Raw genomic sequence first — 27968 nt, forward strand, 5'->3', positions numbered from 1 at the left:
GTACCTTTCTAATCTTTTGCTACTATTTTCACTAGCGTTTGCTATTGTTGTGGGTGTATTAAAACCGCAGCAAGCTCCGTCTAGTGGCTTCAGCTCATATAATAGATTAGATGTAGGTTCACTTCGACTCCTGTTTTCTTCAACCTCCTTGAGGGGATACATTGGCTTCACTTTTCGACGTCATCCCATCTTCGGTTTTCTTCACGCCCTTTGCTGTTAACCAACCTCTTTGGTCTCGAGACTCTCGCCCCCTCTAATGTGTGACTTCAGTTCATTTTTCATTCCGACGTTCACGTCTCGTCCTGCCGCCGGAAACAGGAAATCGTAGCAGCATTGAGGGTGGTCGTGGCCGACGCGGCCAGGCGTTGCGTTTTACAGGTGGTGGTAGCGGCGGGACGCTGGAGGTGGAAAACTGGGGTAGATCAGGAGTGACATAATACACGAGTCTGAAAGTGGGACCGGGGTGGGGGAGCTAGAGAATGAAGGACAGGTGCTGGACCGTGGACGGGGAAGAAAAGGGGAGCGGAAGAGAGAGGGAGAGACTGTAAACACAGTGGGTTAAGGGTCGCGTATGAAGAGGCGTGCTTGGCGCGTGAGAGCGAGAGGGTAGTTGGTATTTGTGCTGTAAGTCTGCAGTCATGTACACACCGCAAAGAAGAGACTTCATCTCGCTGACCTTGAGTCCACAGGAGCGAGGCGGCTACAACAGCAAAAGCTGGCGAAGGCGTTCCTGCCGGAGGGTGAGTGAGGGTACGGGATCACGGGAGGGGAGGCACAGAGTTGTCAGCTGGTTGTAGTCTTGTCCGACAGGTGGTAGAACCAGCCCCTGCTTGTAAACAGGGTCATGTAGGATTTTTTTTTTCTCACAGAGCATAATAAGGAAATTCTATACCTATCCTGGATCAACGATGTTGGGCGAATTTAGTGCTAATTGATAAATGGCTTTCACTTCAGACCTGGAGGGCCGTTAGCAGGGCAGGTTTTCAGGATATCGTTAATGCGAATGCATGAGAAAGATTTACATACAATGGGACTGGTAGGTATGCAAATCTGTCTTTGTGGCCCTGAAGGGAGTGGAAGACCACAGTTTTAGTAGGGTTGTGATGTAGAGCTGTCCAGTGATCAGCTTAAAGAGGGTGACTTTTGGCCAGGCTTTTGTTGTATGTTTTTAAACTTGTATCACCCAGCACTGAGCGCTTTATATTTCCTAGTGTTGATTTCATTTTCAAAATCAACACTATAGATGCAGCCTCCAGTTTCTTATGGCAGTTTGGGTTTCCAAGATTATGTACCTGGTGTAGATTTGCATATTAAATAATGCAAACTTTTAGTCTTAATATTTTTATTGATTTTGTAATAAAGAGAAAGCATTAATAACAGTTGTACTACAATATGATATTTAAATTGAGTTGAAAAAAAGTAAGCAGTATAAATGACTAGCAATAATATACATGAAGAAAGAAAAAGTACAATATACACCTCTCACTTCACATCATGAAAATAGGATATCAATGGAGCCCATTTTTCTTTATACAAAGCATATCGAGATGTTTTTTTTTAGCAAAATATGTTTCATATTTATAGGTTTGAAACAGTAAATTCCACCATTCTTGATAAGTAGCTTGGTGCAAAGCTTTCCAATGTGTAAAGATCAGGCGACCCTCAGGGGGAGGAATGCTGGCTTCGGCCTAACCCCTGGTAAGCCTTTCCTCAGCTGAGAGGTACCCACCTCTACCACCGGCTGCCTCTCAGGTGCTGTGGAGGACTTGCAGCTCATCTGCATATCCTTACAGCCTTCTCCGGGGTGACACCCAGGTCCACCCCGATCCACTCAGGGCCTCCGCTCTAGGTGCATTTTTCTCTTTGTATCTAATCTTTTTTCAGTTGCTAAAGTACCTTAATCGTTTATGGCCCCTATTCACATTCTCTTCCTAGCTCTGTCCCTTCCTAATCTTTTCCCTCACCCCCTACCTCTCTCCGCTACAGGAACTCACTTCCCATCCATTGACTTCATCACCTCACCTTCTCTCCTACCCTCTTCCTCCCTCTTGGCTTTTAATCTCCGTCTCTTTCTTCCCTCCATTTTGCCTTCCCCATTCCACCTAAATACCTCTCGCCTTCGACGCCTTCGTGGCCACACCTCTCCTACTCTCCTCCGCTCTCTTTTACTCCTTCTCTTACTCTCAGCTGGTGACATCAATCCCAATCCTGGCCCTCCTCACCAACTATTATCCAAACTCTGCAGATCTCACCGTGACCTCTCTAACCTCATCTCTATTCCTCTACTCCCCTCCTCTTCTCTGCCCTTCTCTTGCGCCCTATGGAATGCCCGCTCTATCTGTAACAAACTCCCCTATATCCAGGACCTCTTTATCTCGCGTCACCTCCATCTGCTCGCCATAACAGAAACCTGGCTCTGCCCTGATGACTCTGCTTCAGTCGCAGCCCTGTGCCATGGCGGTTATCTATTTTCACATACTCCTCGCCCTGCTGGCCGTGGGGGCGGTGTTGGACTACTTCTCTCTCCCTCCTCCAGATTTCAACCCCTTCTTCCACCTCAATCTCACTGTTTTTCCTCCTTTGAAGTCCACTCTATCCGCCTTTTCTCTCCTCTGCCTCTTCGAATAGCGGTCATTTATCGTCCCCCTGATAAGTCCCTTTCATCCTTTCTCAGTGACTTTGATGCCTGGCTTGCCTTCTTCCATGATCCTTCCTCCCCCTCTCTCATCCTTGGTGACTTTAATATTCCTGCTAATGATCCTTCCAACTCTTATATTTCCAAGTTACTCGCTTTAACGTCGTCCTTTAATCTCCAACTATGTTCCACCTCCCCCACTCATCAAAATGGTCACTGTCTTGATCTCATCTTCTCCTCCAACTGTTCACCCTCTAGTTTCCTTGCCTCCGATCTTCCCCTCTCTGATCACCATCTTATAACTTTCACACTTAAATCTCCTCCCTCCCAGTCCCGTCCTATCCTATCTAATTTATCTAGGAATCTTCACGACATTGACCCTTCATCTCTATCCTCCCATGTTTCAAACCTCCTCTCTACTGTGGCACCATCCACGTCTGTCAACGAGGCTGTTTCTTCTTACAACAATACTCTATCCTCTACCTTAGACACTCTTGCACCTTTGATGACCCGCCCTGTAAGGCGTACAAAACCCCAACCTTGGCTGACTTCTAATATCCGCTACCTACGTTCCTGTACCCGCTCCGCCGAACGCCTCTGGCGGAAATCTCGGGCCCTTGCTGATTTCTTACACTTTAAGTTCATGCTGACCTCCTTCCAATCTGCTCTTTTACGTGCCAAACAGGATTATTATATCCAACTGACCAACTCTCTTGGCTCTAATCCTCGACTTCTCTTCACCACATTGAACTCTCTCCTGAAGGTGCCCCCTCCCCCAACTCCCCCTTCATTATCTCCTCAGACCCTTGCTGAATTCTTTCACAACAAGGTTCAAAAGATAAACCTTGCTTTCTCTACCTCACCAGCTCTCCCTCCACTAGTCCGTTCCCCTCTCTCTCCTTCCCCTCATTCCCTTTCCTCCTTTCCTGAAGTTACTATTGAGGAAACTACACTTCTCCTTTCTTCCTCAAAATGTACCACCTGTTCTTCTGATCCCATTCCCACCCACCTTCTTAATGCCATCTCTCCTACTCTTATTCCTGTTATCTGTCACATTCTCAACCTCTCACTTTCCACTGCGACTGTCCCTGCTGCCTTTAAACATGCTGTGGTCACACCTCTCCTTAAGAAGCCTTCACTTGACCCTACTTGTCCCTTTAATTACCGACCCATCTCCCTCCTTCCTTTTCTCTCCAAATTACTTGAGCGTGCTGTTCACCGCCGCTGCCTTGATTTTCTCTCCTCACATGCTATTCTTGACCCATTACAATCTGGTTTTCGCCCTCTCCACTCAACCGAAACTGCGCTTACTAAAGTCTCCAATGACCTATTACTGGCTAAATCCAGAGGTCAATATTCCATCCTCATTCTTCTTGATCTTTCCGCTGCTTTTGACACTGTCGATCACAGCATACTTCTCGATACCCTGTCCTCACTTGGATTCCAGGGCTCTGTCCTTTCCTGGTTCTCTTCCTACCTCTCCCTCCGCACCTTTAGTGTTCACTCTGGTGGATCCTCTTCTACTTCTATCCCTCTGCCTGTCGGCGTACCTCAGGGTTCTGTTCTTGGTCCCCTCCTCTTTTCTATCTACACTTCTTCCCTTGGTTCATTAATCTCATCCCATGGCTTTTCCTACCACCTCTATGCTGATGACTCCCAAATCTACCTTTCTACCCCTGATATCTCACCTTGCATCCAAACCAAAGTTTCAGCGTGCTTGTCTGACATTGCTGCCTGGATGTCTCAACGCCACCTGAAATTAAATATGACCAAAACCGAGCTTCTCATTTTCCCCCCCAAACCCACCTCCCCACTCCCCCCGTTTTCTATTTCTGTTGATGGCTCTCTCATTCTCCCTGTCTCCTCAGCTCGAAACCTTGGGGTCATCTTTGACTCTTCTCTCTCCTTCTCTGCTCATATCCAGCAGACCGCCAAGACCTGTCGTTTCTTTCTTTACAACATCCGTAAAATCCGCCCCTTTCTTTCCGAGCACTCTACCAAAACCCTCATCCACACCCTTGTCACCTCTCGTTTAGACTACTGCAATCTGCTTCTTGCTGGCCTCCCACTTAGTCACCTCTCCCCTCTCCAGTCGGTTCAAAACTCTGCTGCCCGTCTCATCTTCCGCCAGGGTCGCTTTACTCATACTACCCCTCTCCTCAAGACCCTTCACTGGCTCCCTATCCGTTTTCGCATCCTGTTCAAACTTCTTCTACTAACCTATAAATGTATTCACTCTGCTGCTCCCCAGTATCTCTCCACACTCATCCTTCCCTACACCCCTTCCCGTGCACTCCACTCCATGGATAAATCCTTCTTATCTGTTCCCTTCTCCACTACTGCCAACTCCAGACTTCGCGCCTTCTGTCTCGCTGCACCCTACGCCTGGAATAAACTTCCTGAGTCCCTACGTCTTGCCCCATCCTTGGCCACCTTTAAATCTAGACTGAAAACCCACCTCTTTAACATTGCTTTTGACTCGTAACCACTCGCCTCCACCTACCCTCCTCTCTTCCTTCCCGTTCACATTAATTGATTTGATTTGCTTACTTTATTTATTTTTTGTCTATTAGATTGTAAGCTCTTTGAGCAGGGACTGTCTTTCTTCTATGTTTGTACAGCGCTGCGTATGCCTTGTAGCGCTATAGAAATGCTAAATAGTAGTAGTAGTAGTAGTAAAGACTACTTTTAAAGCTAGAGTCAACACGATATTAATACGCAAACATTCATTGGTCTTTAAAATGGGTCTAAAACATTGATCTTTAAGTATCACATATTTATATACTATTGGACCAGAAAGATGGAATATATCTACTAGATCGGACCATATGCCCTTCCAAAACCTTTGAATACATGTACAATCAAATGTAATAGGCTTAAGAGTACCTTGTTGGGATTGACAAGACCAACATAAGTTGGAAATAGAAGAGTTAATCATATGTGACTTGAGAGGTGTCCATAAGGATCTATGAGTGAAGAAATATAGAGATTGTATTATTGAGGAGGATCTGGAGCTGGAGCATTTAGATAAAGAACTCCATACTTGCTCCCAAGATTTGTCAGTGATAGATTCTGAATATCCTCTTCCGACCATTAGCGTAAGCCCATACAGTAGGAAAGTTATTTAAGATGAATTTGTATATATGAGATGCAACATGTCCAGAGAGTTGAAATTGCTTGGAAATATTTATAATCTCAGGAGTAAGGGGTAGCTTTTGTATTTGTAATTTACTCTTCCTCAACATTGTATTAAGCTGTAACCACTGATAAAAGTGAGTATATAACAAAGAGAATTCAGCTTTCATAACTGAGAATGATTTCCAAGTGTGATTATTTACATCAATGAAATCATTGAGATCCCATATACCTATGCGTTGCCATTGTGACCAAGAGATTTGCTTTTTATTAATTATGCAGCAACAAAATAGCGGGTTAGATCATGCACATGCTGGTAAAGGAAAATAGCAGAAGGGTGGGGGGGGGGGGAGGACCTCAGACTGGTGACATTTAGCCAAATTAGTGGGATTACTTATGCACCTATCCTATATCCCATATGCACAGTCACTGTACTTCAATCACTGGTCCTCCACCAACCACCTCCCTAGATGTTAAACAATGTCTATTTTTATAACAATTTTTATGCAAAAAGTGTCATATATACACCTCCTCAGGACGTAGAGAGCAAAGGAAACAACTTATCTTATAGCGGCGTTAGAGTTAGACCTCCCCAACGGTCCGTTTCGCTGTAAAGGCTTCGTCAGGGGAAGGACGCCCTAATGTGGAATCCTGCTCAAATAGAAAACGACAACATCGGCTTGCTTGTCCTGCTGTCAACTACGCTGGGTATGTCTATTCAATGGGTTCTCCAGACTTTCTGTCTCTTGGGTCTTTGGTTTTCAGAGATGTCCTGATGAGCATCCAGGTACCCACCTTAGTCAAGCTTTTGTTAGGTGGGAGGGCAGAGGAAGCTATATATGTCTCTTTTGTCTTTGTTAAGTGTTTGTAATTGACTATCCCTGCTATCAAAAGTCCCCAGGAGAAAGAGAGAGGGGCTTGAAATGAAACGATTTTCTCTGCTGTAGTTTAAAACTGTATTTTTAAAGCTGTATGTTTGTATTGCTATATATGATCCAGCAAAATATCATGCTACATATTTCAATAATAAACTGATACCATTACAATGTGACACTTTTTGCATAAAAATTGTTATAAAAATAGACATTGTTTAACATCTAGGGAGGTGGTTGGTGGAGGACCAGTGATTGAAGTACGGTGACTGTGCAAATGGGATATATGTGCATAAGTAATCCCACTAATTTGGCTAAATGTCACCAGTCTAAGGTCCTTCTTCCCTCCTTCCGCTATTTTTCTTTACCAGCATGCAAATTGCTTGATCTAACCGGCTATTTTGTTGCTGCATATTTATAAGTCAAGTGGTGTTTTTCCCATTTCTTTTGTTACTTTTTATTAATTACAAATTTGGGATTACATATAGGTACACATGTGGTGCTATTCCAGGATACAATCATGTGCTTATCAAAAGGGGATATTTATGAGTAGTGTTAATGATGGGATTCAAGGCAATGCTTTTAGGAAGGTACATGCCAATTAAATGAGTGTACCAGCGGATCTATAATAAATTATTCAAAAAATTAACCAACTAGGTAAAGAGGTAGTAGTGAGAGGAGAGATCCACTCGAAGCCCTGATGAATAATGAAGGCTTTATGGTATGTTAAGAGATCAGGAAACCTTACCCCACCCTGCAATTTAGGAAGCTTTAGCTTACCTAAGGAGACTCTGGGTGTCCTAGGGTCCCATAAAAAATTAGAGAGCAGTTTTTCCAACTTTTTATAAAAAGAGCTAGGAAAGATGAGAGGAATCATGCTTAAAATATATGTAGTTTTAGTTACTATCATCATCTTAATAGTGTCAAGCCTACCTCACCATGATAAATTGAGCGGAGACCAAGATGAGAGGGAACTCTCAACTTTAGCTATAATCTTATCAGAGTTGAGTTTAACAGTGGTAGGGAGGTCCCTATCAAAGAAAACGCCTAGATATTTGATAGAAGAGACAATCCATTTAAGGGGGTAACCAGAAATGATAAAAGGAGTACAGGCATCATTTAGAGACATTAGCTCAGTTTTATCCCAGTTGATTTTATATCCTGACAGCCTTGAAAATTGGGAAATTAGCTGAATAAGTGCCTCCATAGATGCCTGTGGATTAGTGAGGTATAACATTATATCATCAGCATATGCTGAAAGCGTAACCTCATCCTGACCTATATGGATTCCAGTAATATCATTTGAGCTTCGAATGGCTGCCAAAAGGGGTTAACTTCTCTCAACCTCAAAGAGCGTTTAGTTACAAGGAATTCTGTAAGCTGGGATGGGTAAAAAAATAACATTTTACTGAATGGAATCTGACTATACATTTCCAAGGGTACCAAAGATGAAAAGTAACCCCAATCTGAAGAACTCCTAACTTAAGCAGTAAAAACTGCCTACGTCTTTTCTGAGTCTCTTTAGTTACATCTTGGAATATTGATATTTTAAGACCCATAAACTATCTTTATTTTTGAAAAACATTTTCATAATCCCCAATCTGAAGAACTCCTAACTTAAGCAGTAAAAACTGCCTACGTCTTTAGTTACATCTTGGAATATTGATATTTTAAGACCCATAAACTATCTTTATTTTTGAAAAACATTTTCATAATCCATACTTATCCAAAGTTAACACAACAGTTGCCAATAAAGTAGAAGGAACTTTCAGATCCGTATCAGTGGATTCTAGAATAGCTGAAACATCCAAAGGGGATTCAGCTTGATTATGTCAGGTTCTCAGGTTCAGAGCCCACGGAGCTGGGCTCTGGAGCAAACGTGAGCCCTTGGGCTGCTGACGAGGAGCGACAGCAGCAGGCAAAACCCACCAACCAACGCTGGGCAAGCACACCGACACCGGCAGGGACTGCAGGCACCGCCCAGCGAGCCGGAACACATGGACTGGAACACTGGACTGGAATTCCCCGGACTGGATGACACTGGACTGGAACACTGGACTGGAATCCCCTGGACTGGAGGACACAGGACTGGAACACCGGACTGGAGCACATCGGACTGGTCCACACAGCTTCACCTGCACTTAGCTTCTAAGCCCCCCAGGAGTTGAGCTCCTGGGTTTGAGTAGCCGGCAGGACTTACTGGATACCTGATGACACAGGGACCAGGACTGGAAACAGAAGTACTCCTAAACCTAAACTGATCTACGTGCTCCCAAGCCCTAAACCAGCAGGAGTGTTCCTAACAGTAAACTGACAAAAGGACTTCCTAAGCCCTATACTAAACAGGAGCTCCTAAACCCTGCTCAAGAAAGGGACTTCCTAAGCCCTAAACTAACAGCAGGGAACTAAACACAAAGCTAACACAGGTGCTACTAAGCACCAAGCTACAAGCAGAGCTCTACACTAACAAGCTAAACACAAAACTAACAAGCTAGCTAAGCACTGCTCTAGCAAGCTAGATACAAAACTAACAAGTAGCTTCCTAAGCACTACTCTGGCAAGCAACCAGAAGAGCTCCTAGCACTAAAAGGAAAGACAAGGGAGCCACAAGGAAAAAGCAGGGAAGCTAACACATAAGCCAAAAGTGATTCTAAATCACCAAACACCAACAGCAAAGACTGCAATGCTCCCAATAGCACAAACACCAGAAGTACTTCTAACAGCAAACTCTGCAGTGTTCCTAACAACACCAAACCCTGAAGTACTTCTATCAGTAACAGAGCTTCCAAAGCCCTACACACAGCAATGCTTCCAAAACCAAGAGGGAAAAGCAGGAAAGCTAAACACACAAACACCAGTGCACACTGCACTAACACTAACCTGGCCCTTAGCAAAAGCAAGCAGGGAAACTAGACACAAAGTCAGAAGTGCACACTGCACCACCCTACCTAAAGCAAACACCACTGTTGCAAAGGCTCTGAAGGAAACAACACCACTTCCTTATCAAGGCCCTCCCTGATGATGTCACACTCCCTAGACCCAGGCAACAGCACCCTGACCCAGAGAGCACACTGAAACCCATAGAGGCCCAACCCACACCAATGCAACACCGTGAAGCACTTGAAGCCAGTACACCCAAAGAGAGGTAGAGCTAACTCAGTCCACCCACACAGCTGTAGTAAAGTAAAACAATTAACCCCATGCTGCTGGAAGCTGCCAGCACAGAGAGACAGAGCCAGCTCAGAAAGGACAGAGAAAAGAAACAGAAGCCAGCTAAGAAGCTGACCCCCAGGAAAGAGGTAAGTTTGAGAGGGGTTCTGACCCCAATCAAAACAGCTTAGTGGACACGTGCTTCTGTTGGTTTATTTGGCAGGTAATATACCTGAGAGAAAGGGGGAATAGTATCTTCTTTAAATCCAAAAATTTCCTTTAAATATCTATTCAACATTTCCCTGGGTGTAATCGATTGCACCCTGGGGAAATTCAAAAGTCATAAGTTATTTGATCTAAGGGAGTTTTCCAAGAACTCGATCTTCCTCCGCATATTCATATTGTCTTTTATGATGGTTGTTTGAATTTCTTGAAATTGGGAAACGTTTTTTTCCTGAGTCTCAACTTTCTCTGCAGTTTTCTTTATTTCATTATTTACTATTTCTATTTCCTCTTCTAGTTCTTTTGTCGTGGTCTCAAGAACCTGAGTTTGAGGACATAAAACCTTGCCCAGGTTAACAATTAAGGCCCAAAGATTTTCCAGAGTTACTTCAGATGGTTTCTCTTGTAAAAATTGTGGAAAATTTAAAGTCTGTATCTTATCAGTAGAAATGTTGTCTTCAGCTTTCATTTCACTTGCATTTAAACGGTCTCCCTCGGTTTCCTCCGGGGCAGGTTCTAAATTAAAGGTGTTTAGCACTCCTTTGTTCTCCAGTCGTTCTCCCCCGGGCCTTAATCTCTCACTCTCGGCTTCACCTCCCGGTTGCCGAAGAGGAGATTCCACTCGGGAACTTGCACACCAGCGCTGTGGGGGGAGTTCCTTGAACGGGGCTTAGAGTGACATCAAGCAGGGGCGTCGTCGGATCTCCACCTTGCCCGTTCGCCGTCAACATGCAATCACTTCATTTTTTAAGTGAAAATGCAATACTATATGAACAAATACAGTGGTGTATATATTACAAATACGCTACTATACAATGGTTTGGGTTTTTATTAACAGTCAAAATTAAAAATATATGTTCATTATTCAATGTTTTATTGTGTGCTCTATGCTATCTAATTATCTGGATTTATGATTATCTGGACTACCCCCTGCCAAGGATGGTCCGGATAATCAGAATTGTACTGTAGATTATTTCCGTTGTCACAAAAGACCTAGTTAATACAACACTATATTCAGACATTGAAAATATCTTAGTCAGCGACCATGCAGGCATTTCTGTTGAGTTCTGAAAATTCTCCCCCATAACTCTGGAGATTCAACAATTCATTGTTAATGAATGAAGATTTTAAAATATATATGGGGAAACGTATAGAGGGAACTCATCAATAGCTTTATGTGATGCATTTAAAGCAACAATAAGAGGTAACGTTTAAGTTTTAGTGCAAATTTACATGAAATAGACAATCCGTACTCTAGAACAGGAGATCAAGATGCCTTGGAAACACAACTTAAAAGCAAATGGACTAATGAAGCCCTCAATAAGTTAATTAAATCCAAATTTAAATGTAACAAAATATTATGCCGAAAAGCAAAGGAGACATTTTTATTCAACAATCTAATTATTATGAATCTAATAATAAAGCTGGGAAAAGATCGGCTAATTACTTAAAAGGTAAAAAGCAAAAATAGTTGCAATAAATAATGATGCATACAATAGTTACTTATACCCCCACATGAGCACCGTGCAGTTTACAAGAAAAGAAAACTGGGCAGTACCTCAGTCATGAATAAGCAAGAGAATATTATAAAACAAATTTTCAAATTTTATAAAATCTTATACTCTAAAGCAGTGTTTGCCAAGTCCATTCCTGGAGTACCCCGTGCAAGTCAGGTTTTCAGATATGAACAATGAATGCATGAAAGAGATTTCCATATCAGGGAGTAAGTGCATGCAAATCAAGTTCATACGTATTCATTATGGATATCCTGAAAACCTGACTGGCAAGGGGTACTCCTGGACTGGACTTGGGAAACAATGCTGTAAAGAGAGCCCAGAAGATGAATCTATTAGAGAAGAATTTCTAAGTAACAAAGTTTCTGAACTTATCAGACAAACTATGAAATTCTAAAGAATGATCTTACCATCATAAAACTTCAAAATGCTCTAGGTGAACTGCAACGAGATAAAACACCTGGTATAGATGACCTCACAGCTGAGTTTTACCGTGCAGTCAAACATTTGATCTTACCATATGTGTTGTCATCTTTCAAGCTATGCTAAGGTCTAAAGGCATGTCAAGTATTACAGCTGCAGCACTAATAGATGTTTTACCAAAGCCTGATCATAATCCAAATGAAGTTTCAAATTACAGATCAATATCACTTATAAATATTGATGCAAAATTATCTGCCAAAATACTAGCCAACAGACTAGCCAAATGTACGTCTCAACTAATACACATAGATCAATCTTGATTTATAGGTAATGGACATTCATCAAATAACACTAGACTATGTTTTCAATTAATGCAAGTTGCAAGACAAATGTAATCGTCACCTTCTCTGTGTCTCTTGATACAGAGAAGGCCTTCGACAGAGTTGAATGGAAATATATGTTTAGAATATTCGAAATGTTTGGTTTTGGCCCTAAGTTTTGCCATATGATTAGAACATTCAGCTAGACTATATAAGTACATAAGTACATAAGTAGTGCCATACTGGGAAAGACCAAAGGTCCATCTAGCCCAGCATCCTGTCACCGACAGTGGCCAATCCAGGTCAAGGGCACCTGGCACGCTCCCCAAATGTAAAAACATTCCAGACAAGTTATACCTAAAAATGCGGAATTTTTCCAAGTCCATTTAATAGCGGTCTATGGACTTGTCCTTTAGGAATCTATCTAACCCCTTTTTAAACTCCGTCAAGCTAACCGCCCGTACCACGTTCTCCGGCAACGAATTCCAGAGTCTAATTACACGTTGGGTGAAGAAAAATTTTCTCCGATTCGTTTTAAATTTACCACACTGTAGCTTCAACTCATGCCCTCTAGTCCTAGTATTTTTGGATAGCGTGAACAGTCGCTTCACATCCACCCGATCCATTCCACTCATTATTTTATACACTTCTATCATATCTCCCCTCAGCCGTCTCTTCTCCAAGCTGAAAAGCCCTAGCCTTCTCAGCCTCTCTTCATAGGAAAGTCGTCCCATCCCCACTATCATTTTCGTCGCCCTTCGCTGTACCTTTTCCAATTCTACTATATCTTTTTTGAGATACGGAGACCAGTACTGAACACAATACTCCAGGTGCGGTCGCACCATGGAGCGATACAACGGCATTATAACATCCGCACACCTGGACTCCATACCCTTCCTAATAACACCCAACATTCTATTCGCTTTCCTAGCCGCAGCAGCACACTGAGCAGAAGGTTTCAGTGTATCATCGACGACGACACCCAGATCCCTTTCTTGATCCGTAACTCCTAACGCGGAACCTTGCAAGACGTAGCTATAATTCGGGTTCCTCTTACCCACATGCATCACTTTGCACTTGTCAACATTGAACTTCATCTGCCACTTGCACGCCCATTCTCCCAGTCTCGCAAGGTCCTCCTGTAATCGTTCACATTCCTCCTGCGACTTGACGACCCTGAATAATTTTGTGTCATCGGCGAATTTAATTACCTCACTAGTTATTCCCATCTCTAGGTCATTTATAAATACATTAAAAAGCAACGGACCCAGCACAGACCCCTGCGGGACCCCACTAACTACCCTCCTCCACTGAGAATACTGGCCACGCAATCCTACTCTCTGCTTCCTATCTTTCAACCAGTTCTTAATCCATAATAATACCCTACCTCCGATTCCATGACTCTGCAATTTCTTCAGGAGTCTTTCGTGCGGCACTTTGTCAAACGCCTTCTGAAAATCCAGATATACAATATCAACCGGCTCCCCATTGTCCACATGTTTGCTTACCCCCTCAAAAAAATGCATTAGATTGGTGAGGCAAGACTTCCCTTCACTAAATCCGTGCTGACTTTGTCTCATCAGTCCATGTTTTTGTATATGCTCTGCAATTTTATTCTTAATAATAGCCTCCACCATCTTGCCCGGCACCGACGTCAGACTCACCGGTCTATAATTTCCCGGATCTCCTCTGGAACCCTTCTTAAAAATCGGAGTAACATTGGCTACCCTCCAGTCTTCCGGTACTACACTCGATTTTAGGGACAGATTGCATATTTCTAACAGTAGCTCCGCAAGTTCATTTTTTAGTTCTATTAATACTCTGGGATGAATACCATCAGGTCCCGGTGATTTACTACTCTTCAGCTTGCTGAACTGACCCATTACATCCTCCAAGGTTACAGAGAATTTGTTTAGTTTCTCCGACTCCCCCGCTTCAAATATTCTTTCCGGCACCGGTGTCCCCCCCAAATCCTCCTCGGTGAAGACCGAAGCAAAGAATTCATTTAATTTCTCCGCTACGGCTTTGTCCTCCTTGATCGCCCCTTTAACACCATTTTCGTCCAGCGGCCCAACCGACTCTTTGGCCGGTTTCCTGCTTTTAATGTATCTAAAAAAATTTTTACTATGTATTTTTGCTTCCAACGCTAATTTCTTCTCAAAGTCCTTTTTTGCCCTCCTTATCTCCGCTTTGCATTTGGCTTGGCATTCCTTATGATCTATCCTGTTACTTTCAGTTGGTTCTCTTCTCCACTTTCTGAAGGATTGTTTTTTGGCTCTAATGATTTCCTTTATCTTACTGTTTAGCCACGCCGGCTGACGTTTAGTCTTTTTTCCCTTTTTTCTAATACGTGGAATATATTTGTCCTGAACCTCCAGGATGGTGTTTTTAAACAGCATCCACGCCTGATGCAAGTTTTTTACTCTGCGAGCTGCTCCTTTCAGTCTTTTTTTCACCATTTTTCTCATTTTGTCGTAATCACCTTTTCTATAGTTAAACGCTAGCGTACTTGATTTCCTAGTTTCACTTCCTTCAATGCCAATATCAAACCGATCATATTATGATCACTGTTATCAAGCGGCCCTCGTATCGTTACCCCCTGCACTAGATCATGAGCACCACTAAGGACTAAGTCTAGTATTTTTCCTTCTCTTGTCGGCTCCTGAACTAGCTGTTCCATGAAGCTGTCCTTGATTTCATCAAGAAATCCTATGTCCCTTGCGTGTACAGATGTTACATTAACCCAGTCTATATGCGGGTAATTGAAATCCCCCATTATTATTGTGTTGCCCAGTTTGTTTGCGTCCCTGATTTCCTTTAACATTTCCGCATCCGTCTGTCCGTCCTGGCCAGGCGGACGGTAGTACACTCCTATCACTATCCTTTTCCCCTTTGCACATGGAATTTCAATCCACAGTGATTCCAAGGAGTGTTTTGTTTCCTGCAGAATTTTCAATCTATTTGATTCAAGGCTCTCGTTAATATACAATGCTACCCCTCCACCAATCCGATTCACCCTATCACTACGATATAATTTGTACCCCGGTATGACAGTGTCCCACTGGTTATCCTCCTTCCACCAGGTCTCAGAGATGCCTATTATATCTAATTTTTCATTTAGTGCAATATATTCCAACTCCCCCATCTTATTTCTTAGGCTCCTGGCATTCGCATATATTAATAACTTCCTTACATCTCCTTTCAGACTACAGAGAGGCACTAGACAAGGGTGTCCCCTATCACCACTTTTATTTGATTTAGCTTTAGAACCGCTTCTTCTTGCTATATGCCAAAATGGCATATAGATCAAGTAAAGATCAAGTATATAAGATGGCATATGTTGACGATGTTTTATTGTATATTACTGAACCAGACATCATTATACGCACAGTATCACTGTATTCACATTACTAATTATCATTAACCCTTTCGGTTCTTTCTCTGGTTATAAGATAAATTGGAATAAGTCGGAGGTATTCACACTACAAAACAATTAATGGACAAATACCTATTTAAATAGCAATCAACTGGTATTATATATCTAGGATTAATATTATGCCAGACCTACAATCCACAATTATAGCTAGCCAACAAATCATTATGAACAAAGTTAAGGACCTCTGTTTTAAATGAAAACCAAAATTGTTATTGTGGTGGGGCAATTACATCTATTATGTATGATTAGCATGATTCCAGTACTTTTCAAACCACAATTTTATAAGATGCTAAACAAAACACTTTCCGCATTTATTTGAGATGACAAAACACCTAGAATTGTTATGGCTAAATTATACCTAAGGACATAGGTGGAGTAAATTTTCTGAATATCCATAATTACCACTGGGCCTACATAATTAAGCAAGGTATGAAATGGTTCGATGATATTGTTGACAAACATCCAACTGGATTAAGTCTGAAAAGAACATTGCAGAACCAATTAAACTACAAAATATATTTGGATCAGTTCTTCCGAAACATCTTTAAAATAATCCAATATTTGACTCCACTCTGAGAGTTTTACATAAAATGGATTCGCTACTCCCTCAAAAATGTGAAAACTATGCTACAACAAGAAACTTAACATTGAAGCAAACCTACAATTTAGACTTAACTGGTCCAAAAAAGGCAAGATGTATATCAAAATGAAAGGCTTTTATCCTGTTCAGAAATATGAAAATATAGAATTTTGTTTAATCAGTGCTTCAAATGGCTACAACTGCAGCACATGATTAAGGCTTGCTTCAGATAAAAAATACCAAGTCAAATGGAGCCTAGTATTAAAGTACTTTGTAATCCGATAACTGCATGGTTAACTGGATTGCATATAATCTAGTCAGCAGAATTTCAAATGCAATTGACAAATCACAACTGGAATGAATTCCGGAGTAAGTGTATTTGAATATGTAGATCGGCATCCATTCGTCAATCGCTTTACTTTCTGGTACACAAAGCCCGACGGACACCAAACTACAAAAAGTATCTTCAAATCAATCTACGTTATGCTGGCACTGTGATTCAAATACTGGAACATTAGATAATCTATTATTCTAGTGCCCCATAGTCCACTCATTTTAGTCACAAGTTTGTCAAAAAAGTACTTGGCTTATCATACCAGGAAGTAATATTCAACTTTTTTCAGGATAACGTAATATTCACAGTGGATAATATAAAACGAATATCAATACTAACTGCCATTGCATTACAAAATATTATACATTGCTGGAAAAGTACATTGGATTAAAATATTCATTTCTGATAGCAATGTATGCTATATGTATAAATATGAAGCAGATATTGTCCAGAAATATGGACTTCACGGACTTCATATCAAACGCCTGCATCAATAACTCCAATGTATTATTAATTGGGGACTTGAATCTACATTTAGAGGATCCCAATTCTGCCCATACTCACGAATTCAAGGATCTCCTTCATCTTTGTAACCTTGACCTCCCTCCTATACAACCTACCCACAACAAAGGTCACTCGCTAGACATAATCTCTTACAAATTCTCTACGATCCAAAGCATCTACATCTCTGATATCAACTGGTCTGCCACCCCCTGGTCGGACCATCATAAAGCGACACTATCCCTACACTGGTGAAAAAAGGGTCAGCTTAATAAGCAAGACCCTGTAACAATCATCACTAGAGGACGGATTGACAAGGAAAGGTTTTGGCAACAAATATATAACAATAACTGGTCTACACAACCTAACTCAGATTACTTCCTCACTGAATGGGACAACAGATGCAAAACTATACTAGACGAAATAGCCCCATTACGTACAAAGACTCTACGCAGACGCAACCCATCACTGTGGTTTAACGACCTACTAAAAACCCTAAAATCACAAACCAGGAAACTAGAAAAGGCATGGAATAAAGCTAAAGATAAACTCACCTACAATACATGGAAGCAGTCACACAGGAACTACAAAAATGACATTAAACGAGACAAAAGAACCTACTACACACAATTATAACCAGCGGCACAGACGTAAAAAAACAATATCAAGTCATAAAGAATCTTAACACCAACCCAGTCACAACATCATCCTCAAACTGCCCATCTGCTAACCAGATGGCCAAATACTTCAATGACAAAATTACCAGCCTTTGCAGTACGATTCCCCAGGACTGTACAAATATCTATTCCCTTCTTGACGAACTGGACCCCTGTAGAGACGAAATTCCAGCTGACCATTCATGGACAAATTTCACCCTCCTCACCACTAAAGAAGTCTCTGTGGCGATCACCAAACTTTCCAAATCTCACTGCCATCTTGACCCATGTCCCAACTACCTAATGAAAGATGCCCCAGAACGCTTTATCATAGATATTACCTCCCACCTAAACTTCCTGCTACAGCAAGGTTCATTCCCTACTGAACATGGCAACATACTACTCACACCAATACCTAAAAATCCCAAGAAGCCAGCAAGCGGGGAGAGGAAGTGACTTCATCGCTAAGGGATAGCAGCCTGATTTCAGAGCTCTGGTGAGAACAGAGTAAATAAGTGCTGTAACCCCGAAAAACGCGGCGATTTCGCGAGCGCAAAGGCTCCTGTAGTGTATACAAGCATGGCAGCAAGAAAAAGACTCTCCAAGTTTAAATACCTGCCGGATGGATCCGGATCTTCGAAGTGTGCTGGACCACGAGCTAGCTTGAGAAGATCCAAGATGGCTGCTGGAGATTCTGAGTCAGACCCTGATATTGAGGAACCAACAGAGGAAGAGGCTGACTGTGGTAAGACAGCGTTTATTCGCTGGTTTAAAGACTTCAAAGCTGAAATGGTGGCCATAAGAACCAGTATCCAAAATGCAGTTGCAGTGCTGCATGAGGAGCTGAAGGAGATTGGGAACCGTGTGGCAGAGACAGAGGAGAGGGTGGAAAATATGGCAGAGGAGGTGCGGGACCTGCAGAAAGATCTTAAAGCAGAACAGCAGCTGAGAAGAGACATAGAATTGCAGTTGGAGGATTTAGAAAGCAGATCCGGAAGATGCAATTTGCGATTTAAAGGGATCCTAGAGGAGGCAGAGTTTAAGGATGTGGTGAAAGTAATTCAGGACCTGTGTAATTATATTATGGACCCGGGAAATAAAGGAGGAGAAGAGCAAAACTCCAAAAGCATTAAAATTGATTGGGCCCATAGGAGTCTAGGTCCCCAAAGGGGAGGACAGCCTAGAGACGTTGTGATTTATTTTCCTGAGTTTGGAGTAAACGAGGCAATCTGTAAAAAAGCCTGGGGACTGGGTGAGATTCAATAGAAATTCCAGTAACAACTATCGTGCTTATTTAAATGAAGGTTTTGTGTACGGTCATATGAGTTTGATGGCACGTAACACGGTTCGATCATAGGGCTGAAAAACTTCATTCAATAGTGAGCTTTTAAACACCTAGCTTCATACTATAATATGTATTTTTTAAGGGAAAATTTTTTAAATTTTTTCTTTTACCACGGTAAAGTAGTCATTTAAATATTAAGTCATTCAAACTTGGGTTATTGTACTACTTAGCTTTTAGATTCAGGCACTTCCTTTAAACTGATCACACCGCTAAGCTTTAGAGTACGGCACTCTCCATTGTCCGTTCTACGGGAACCCGTTTCGCCCATACTTTACCATGGTAAAAGAAAAAATTTAAAAAATTTTCCCTTAAAAAATACATATTATAGTATGAAGCTAGGTGTTTAAAAGCTCACTATTGAATGAAGTTTTTCAGCCCTATGATCGAACCGTGTTACGTGCCATCAAACTCATATGACCGTACACAAAACCTTGGGTATTCTACCCGCGGTTTCTGAGGGCTTTTCTTCATTTAAATAAGCACGATAGTTGTTACTGGAATTTCTATTGAGTATTAGGTTACTGTTTTTTCCAGTATCACTGCTACGTTCTATTACTGGGTGAGATTGCCTGGAAGAATTGTAAACCCCAGATATTCCAAGATCTGGCCAGAAAGACACTGCAGAGAATATAAGGAGATCACCAGATACCTGCAAAAAGAGGGACTGAGATATAAGTGGCTTTATCCCCTGGGTTTGCAAGTCACAGTGGGTAATAAGACCCAGAGATTCCTGTCTACTGAAGGAGCTTGGAAGTTGTTGAAGGAGATGGGGTGCACAGATTTGCCAAACACAGCGGAACAGATAGACAAGCAGCGGACACCAAGTCCTAAGAACAGTAAAGAGGGATGGAACGAAGTGCGTGGAGCAAAGGGGTGAGGGTCCCCGAGTGCGGATAGCCACAGATCTGAAGCCAACAGAGTGGACTGATCATAGTGGCTGGAACAACATTGGATCTCACAGGATAATAGTATTATCTATTGACTGAAGGTTGATAACTATAGGAGGGAAGTGACAGAATGTTTGGTTACTATAGGAGGTATATAAGCAGGTGGGCAGTGAATGAGGAAACGGGGGGAGTTGCCATCTTTGTTAAAGCACATCTTAGATTTGTTCAGGAAGATATTTTCAAAGGGAAAGAGGGAAGATGTTTAGCGGTGAAAGGGAAGATAGGAAAGCAACACATTACTCTGGTTAATATATATGCCCCTAATTGTGGACAGGGTGCCTTTTTTGAGTCCCCTCAGGCCAGAACTCAGTGCATTTGGGAAAGGTCAGATAATACTGGGGATGGAGGGGATTTCAACTTCACAGCCTCAAATTTAGACCACTCTCTGGGACAAGCTGAGGGAACTAAGCAATATAGGGGGAAGTTTCTTAAGCTAATGGCAGAATTAGACCTGGTGCACGTTTGGAGATTACAACATCCCAGACAGAGGATTAAACATTTTATTCCCATGCACAAAACACATACACTAGGATAGATGCAATATGGTGCAGATGGTCACTGTGGGGGGCTATAAAAGAAACTGAGATTGAAATTATACATGCTTCTGATCATGCGCCTGTGTGGGTAATAGTGGGAAAATTGGGAAAGGAGCGTGGAGGTCGAGTGTGGAGGTTGAATGATACTTTGATTGCAGAGGAAAAAGTTTGTCAGGATGTGCGCAATATAATAAAAGATTATCTTCAAATCAATGACAATGGGGAGGTGACGGAAGGGATTTTATGGGATGCCCTCAAGGCAGTAGTTAGGGGGCATCTTATACAAAGGGGTGCGCAAACAAAGAGGGCCCGGGAAGCACATGAGCTGCATACACGAAAGACACTGCCACAATTAGAGGTTAAACACCATGCTACTGAGGACCTGCAGACATTTAAAAAATTAGTAGATTGTAGAGCAGAATTGCAAAAGATGCAATTGAGAAAGATGGAATATACCAGAAAATTGATGAGAAACAAGTTTTTTTGAATTTAGCAATAAAGCGGGTACTATGCTAGCGAGAAGCTTGAGACAAAGACAGGTGAAAAATATGATTACAAAAATTAAAGGTGCTCGGGATGAAATACTGCACCAGGATAAGGACATAAGCAGACAATTTGTTCATTTTTACACGAAACTATACTCTAAAGGGGAGGTGGTGTCCCAAGGAAAGATGCGAGAATATGTACAAGAGCTAGATATACCACAAATTACAGGACTGCAAAAGGCTGAGCTTGAGGTTGAAATTACAACGCAAGAGGTTCTCAGGGTCATTAAAGGATTAAAACCGGGAAAAGCCCCTGGCCTTGATGGATATATTAGGGTGGGCAATGCAAATTTTGGGGGCCATGGAGTTCCTCCCAGTATGAGGGAAGCGGGGATATCGGTCCTTTTAAAACCAGGGAGAGATCCAGCAGTGTGTGGATCGTATAGACCGATATCTCTGCTGAATATCGATGTAAAAATTTTAGCCAAAGTTATGGCAGATAGTTTGGGGATAGTGCTGCCTCACATAATTCACGAGGACCAATCAGGGTTCATAGCACACAGACATGTGGCAGACAATAGTTGCCGCACTTTGAATATTACATGGGGGGGCACAGAGGAGGGGAGATTCACTGACACTGCTGGCGGTGGATGCGGAGAAAGCATTTGACAGGGTGGAGTGGGAATACCTGTGGGAAGTGATGAGGGCTATGGGAATGGGGGGCGCATTTCTAGAATGGGTAAAAGGTATGTATACATTCCCAGTGGCACGTATAAAAGTGAATGGAGGGTACTCAGAGTATTTCCAAATAGCAAGAGGAACGAGACACGGTTGCCCATTATCTCCCCTGTTATTTGCTATTTCCAATGAACCCCTGGCTTTGAGAAGACGGACTCTCAGAGACATTAGAGAAGTTAAATTGGGGGGGGGGGGGGGGGGGTCATGAGCACAAAATTGCCCTGTTTGCAGACATTCTCTTTTATGTATCCCAACCATTACTGACACTGCCTATTATAATAAGGGAACTGGAACTATACGGTAAAGTGGCAGGGTTTTTAGTGAATTACGATAAATCTGAGATGATGGGAATTACTAGCACAGAGGCAGAGTTGGAGCAGCTGAAAACAGGCATTCCCTTTTAAAATGACGGACCATAGTTTTAGATATTTGGGAATTATTATTTTTTTTATTTTTGTTACATTTGTGCCCCGCACTTTCCCACTCATAGCAGGCTCAGTGCGGCTTACATGGGGCAATGGAGGGTTAAGTGACTTGCTCAGAGTCACAAGGAGCTGCCTGTGCCTGAAGTGGGAATTGAACTCAGTTCCTCAGTTCCCCAGGCCCAAAGTCCTACCACCTTAACCACTAGGCCACTCCTCCACACATAATACTACAAGATCTAGATAACCTCTTGTTAAATTATACGCCTTTGCTCAGGGATGTGAGACGGGACTTGATTAAATGGAAGAATAATTGGTTGTCATGGTGGGGGAGAATAGCGGTAGTAAAAACGAACATTTTACCCAGTCTGCTTTTTCTATTTCAGACACTGCCAATATTAGTACCCAGAAGGGAAATTTTAAAACTACAGTCAGATATAGGGACCTTTGTGTGGGCGGGTAGGCCAGCTAGGCTGTCGAAAAAAATCTTATGGGGGAAGGTGGAAGACGGGGGGGAGGGGGATGCCAAATGTGCAGTGGTACTATTGGGCGGCCCAATTAAAACAGATAGGGGAGTGGAGTAAAGTAGACATCTCCAATTACTAGGCTAGAGCAAATTTTTGTTAGGGAAGGAAAGCTACACGGTCTGCTGTGGGCCTCAGTCCCGGAGCAGACATATAAGGGCCTTACGCTGAATCCTTTTGTATCTCATCTCTTCACGGTGTGGGGGAGGCTGAAAAGGAAGGTAAGAGGGACAGGGAATAGATCTACATATGCATGGCTCACACAGGAACCCGGGTTCCCGGGGGGGGGGGGGGGGGGGAAATAAGGTATTACAAAATTGGTTTCAAAAAGGTCTCATACGGTTTCATGAGTGCCTAGATGAGGGTAGAATACGGACATTTGAAGAACTACAGGAAATGTATGGGTTAGTAGAGTCCGATTTATATGCGTGCACGCAGGTCAAACACTTTATTAGTACAGAGAAATGGGCCAGGGAGGAATTCAAAGACCAAGAGGGATTTGAAAAAGTATGGGGGGATATGGATAAATGGGGGAAAGGAATCTCACGGATATATGGACACCTCAGGGGGCAGAGTTTTATGAAAATGAACTATATGGAGGCATGGGAAAAGGACTTGAATCAGGATGTTTCGGAGGCAGAATGGAGGAGGGTATGCTTGGAAGTCAAGAAAGCCTCGGTGTGTGTGCTTATTAAAGAAAATGCGTATAAAGTGCTGAGCAGATGGTATTATACACCTGATAGAATTAAAAGAATGTTCCCTGAGGCTTCTGATAGCTGTTGGAGGTGTGGAAGGGAGACGGGAACTTTTTTTCATGTTTGGTGGGGGTGCAGTTTGATTCAACCTTTTTGGAAAGATATAACAGGTTGTCTAAAGTTCTAGATGGTACTTTTCCGTGTGATCCTAAATGGTGCCTCCTGGGGTGGGGGAACCAGAGGGGAAAGAGATGGCAACAGAGATTCAAGAGAATGGGGTTAGCTGCCGCAAAAAACACTATTGCAATGCATTGGAAAAAGTCCGCTGGGCCAACTGTAGGTAATTGGGCTGAGAAATTTAAAACCATTATAGAGGAGTCACGTGATGCTAGGCAGCGGGTAGGACGCCGCAGGATAGAGCTCCGAGGCCCCTGTAGTAAAATCTACCCCTGACAGCACGAGAAGCGATTTTTGAAACCCAAATACAGCATAAACAGGTTTGGAACAGTGGAGCGGTCCAAACAGAGACAATCAATTATAAGCACGATGGCCTCCAAAGCGCAGAGGAAAGAAGGCACACGAGGGCGAGCAGGGGACAGCAAGATGGTGGACACCGGCCCGGCAGAAACTGTGAGCTCTGTCTGGGCAGCGGAAATTGCAGCGGAGGTCTCGCAGTTGCTGGAGAGCTCTGTAGATTTAAAGTTACAAAAAATTGCGGAGAAACTGGACACAATGGATGGCAAACTGGAGGGGTTACGCACCGATATGGTGGGATTTCAGCAAAGACTGTCTGAGGTTGAAGATCGTTGCACACAGCAGGCAGGCCAGAACGAGGAATGGCGGAAGAAGTTTGTGCAGATGGAACAGAAATTAGAGGATTTAGAGAACAGGGCGAGGAGGAATAATCTTCGGCTGGTTGGACTCCCTGAGTCCCTGAGAGAGGTCGATCTAAGAGAATTCCTAGAATCCTGGCTGCCTAAAATATTGCAGCTGAAATCCCTGGAACAAACTTTGAAAATAGAGCGGGCACATCGCCTAGGTCAGCAGCGGCAAGAAGCTGAGCGCCCGAGGGTTGTAATATGCAAAATTCTTAATTACACCCATAAGCAGGAAATACTGCGTGCCTGGAGACAGATTGGCAAAGTGATATATGAAACGCATAATATTTTATGTTTCCAGGACTTCTCTGCAGCAGTGGCGCTGCAGCGAAAACAGTATGGGGAAGCATGCTCGGAGTTATTCAAGAAGAGAGCTCGATTTGCTTTACTATATCCAGCAAGGCTACGGGTGCAGCAGGATGGTAAGCCCAGGTTTTTCAACTCACCGACCGAAGCTCTGCAGTATGCTAAACAGCTGACTGGCAGTTCAGAGGCTGAAGCGGGAGAGAGGGCACACAGACCGAGCTGAAGCTGCGAAGATTGAGAGCAACTAGTTTGGAGCGGATCGAGAAGCACAGGAATGCAAGAGGAATTCATTTGAATGTTAAAAGGACAGGGCAAGAAGCTGGCCCCTCGCTATAAGAGTATGTAGCATGGGAACATTCATCTTACTGAGGGGAGGGGGCCTGATGTTGAAACTGTAAGCACATGCATATTGTTGACTGTTGGGGCAGGCATGTGTAAGTTTATGGTTGGTTTATAGAGATAGCATAGCAACGATGTTTTGTAGTAGTTCTGAGGAGATGGGGTTTCTACTAAGTTCAGCCCATAGTTGTGCTGTGAGGGAGGGGGTGGGGCAGAGCCGTGACTAGTTCTCTAGAGAGAACACAGAGAGGAGGTTTAGGGGGAGGGGTCAGAGAGGGAGGAGGGGAGGGGATGGAAGAACTGGGAAGGGGGAGGGGGGAGGGGTTGAGAGGAGGGGGGATGTTGGGTTTGGTTTGTTGTTTTGTTTTTTCTTGGTTGTTGCTCTTCTTCCTAATCTTCAGGAAAATCATTTGGTGGCAGAAACAAGTACGGTGGGGATCGGGGAGGGCACCCAAGGGCTGGGGGGTGCACTCTCAAGAGTGTATAGATAGAAGTTGGATTTGCAGTGTAATAGATGGGATTGGTGGGGCTCTTTAAATTAATATCTTGGAATGTGGGGGGGGTCTCATCGCCCATAAAGCGGAAAAAAATTTTGCAGGCATTGAACCGGCATAAAGCGGACATTGCATTCTTGCAGGAGACGCACTTGACTGCCATGGAGCATGATAAATTTCACCAAGGTTGGGTGGGAGGAGTGGTGGGTTCCCCAGCTTGTAACAAAAAGGCAGGGGTAGTAATACTTTTTCGTAAGGGATTGCAGCCGTCCATTAAATTGATCAAGAGGAGTACAGAGGGCAGATACGTATTAGTCGAGGTGGAGTTGGGGGGACTTACCTATATTCTCTGCAATGTCTACGCGCCTAATGTATATGATAAAAAATTTTACAGGGAGCTTTTCGCATTGTTGTCCTCATACCAAGGGGGTAATATTATTTTAGGAGGTGACTTCAATACAGTGTTTGATCCATTGGTGGATAAGAGCAGTGGGTTGGGACAGGGGCAACGACACTATGAGAGAGGTCTGCCTTTTTTGTGTTCCACCTTGGACTTGGTGGATGTTTGGAGAGTCTTGCATCCTACAAGTAGGGATTATACCCATCTATCAAGGGCACATTCTTCCATGTCCCGTATTGATTACCTCTTTCTCTCTAAGGCTTTATTCTCAAAGGTGGTAGAGGCAGAAATCGGACCTTGTGAGATCTCAGATCACTCTCTCCTATGGGTGATGTTGGAAAGAGTAGGGGGGGTAGGAAAGGGAGGAGGTTGGCGATTTCCACTGGAGCTCTATAGAGATACGAAGTTTCAGGAATTCTTGGGAGGAAAATGGAGAGAATTTGCGGATCATAATAAGGCACATGAGGAACAGGCTAGTTTATACTGGGAGACTGCAAAGACAGTGATGAGAGGAGAGATCATTGCCTACAAGGCGTGGGTCAAGAAAAGACGGGATGCAGAGATCATCCGTTTGGAGCGGGAGGTAAGGACTCAGAGGATAAAGTTTGGAGGGGACCCGACAGGAGAGCAGAAGCTAGCTTATCTGGCATCCCAGAGAGAATTAAATGAATTGCTGCATGAGAGAGTACAGAAATCACAACAATACTACAAACATCAGCTTTTCATGTATGGAAATAAGGCAGGGACTTTGCTGGGGCGTTTAATCCGAGGAAAGAAAGGGCCATCTGGAATTCTGCAGGTGAAAGGGCAGGGGGGCACCATGCTGAGGTCTCCGCAGGAAATAGTGGCGGGATTCCAGAGGTTCTACGCAGAGTTATATCAGGAACAGACGGAGTTGATGTCGGATAGCATGTTATATCTGGACAATATGGAAATCCCGAGGATCTCCCCGACTCAGGCAAAGTTTCTGAATGCGCCCATTGTAGAAGGTGAATTAATGTTGGCGTTGCAGCAGAGTGACATGCACAAGGCGCCAGGCCCTGATGGATATGGAACAGCGTTTTATAAGATGTTACGGGAGCAGGTGACACCTCCTTTGTTGAAACTGTTTAACTCCTTGGCCAGGTCAGAACCGGCGCTTGATGCCTTTAATACAGCGAAAATAATTGTACTAGCAAAGCCAGGGAAAAACCCAGAGGAGATGGGGTCTTATAGACCAATCTCGCTGTTGAACTGCGACACCAAATTGTATGCGAAAATTCTGGCAAATAGACTGGCAAGGGTGCTCCCAGATATCATAGCATCGCCACAGGTTGGTTTCGTGAGGGGGCGTTCAGTGGTAAGTAATGTGAGGGCTCTCATAGCTTCGTTGGAAAGGGTGGGGGAGCAGAAAACGCCTTCTCTGCTGGTCAGTTTTGACGCAGAGAAGGCGTTTGATCGAGTTGCATGGCGGTTTATGTTTGCGGTTTTGCAGAAGATAGGTGTTGAGGGGTTTTTCAGAGATGCAGTGGGGGCCCTTTATTTGAATCCGCAGGCCTACATGTGGATCAATGGAGAAAGGTCCCAAGTATTTCCGATAAGGCGGGGCACGCGACAGGGGTGTCCTTTATCCCCGTTGTTGTTCGTCCTTACGTTGGACCCCTTGATTAGAGAGATAGAGTCTCACCCTGAAGTGAAGGGAGTGGGTTGGGGATCCTCTACGTTCAAGGTTTCGGCTTTTGCGGACGACATATTGGTACACCTTACTGATCCCAAGAGATCCCTGGAGGCTCTGATGGAATTATTCCAAGAATATGGGGACTACACTGGTTTTAAAATAAATGTCTCTAAATCCCTGGCTCTTACGGCCTCAGATACAGTGAAACGTGAATGGGGGGAATTCTTTCCCTTAAAATGGGCACAGCAACATTTTACCTATTTGGGGGTGCAGGTGACTCTGCAGACTGCAGATTTTTATCATTTAAATCTTACCAGGTTGTTGGAAAACATGCGAGAGCGGTTGAGAAAGTGGGCAGTATTGCCGCTTACGCTTCATGGGCGGGTACAACTGTTCCGAATGGTGGAGTTCCCCAGATGGCTGT

At 43.3% G+C, this 27968-nt stretch overlaps 1 protein-coding gene across 1 annotated transcript in view; it reads left to right on the forward strand.

The window, feature by feature from the left end:
* The first annotated feature begins 288 nt into the window (after positions 1 to 288).
* The window catches only part of MAN1B1 (mannosidase alpha class 1B member 1), a 262777-nt gene continuing 235097 nt past the window's right edge, over positions 289 to 27968 (forward strand). Inside the window, exon 1 of the mRNA XM_030207057.1 lies at positions 289 to 740. Within this exon, the coding sequence (XP_030062917.1) occupies positions 639 to 740 (102 nt within the window). The 5' untranslated portion in view covers positions 289 to 638. The remainder of the gene's footprint in view (positions 741 to 27968) is intronic.

Source organism: Microcaecilia unicolor, chromosome 6 (assembly GCF_901765095.1).
Source record: "Microcaecilia unicolor chromosome 6, aMicUni1.1, whole genome shotgun sequence".
Classification (NCBI taxonomy): domain Eukaryota; kingdom Metazoa; phylum Chordata; class Amphibia; order Gymnophiona; family Siphonopidae; genus Microcaecilia; species Microcaecilia unicolor.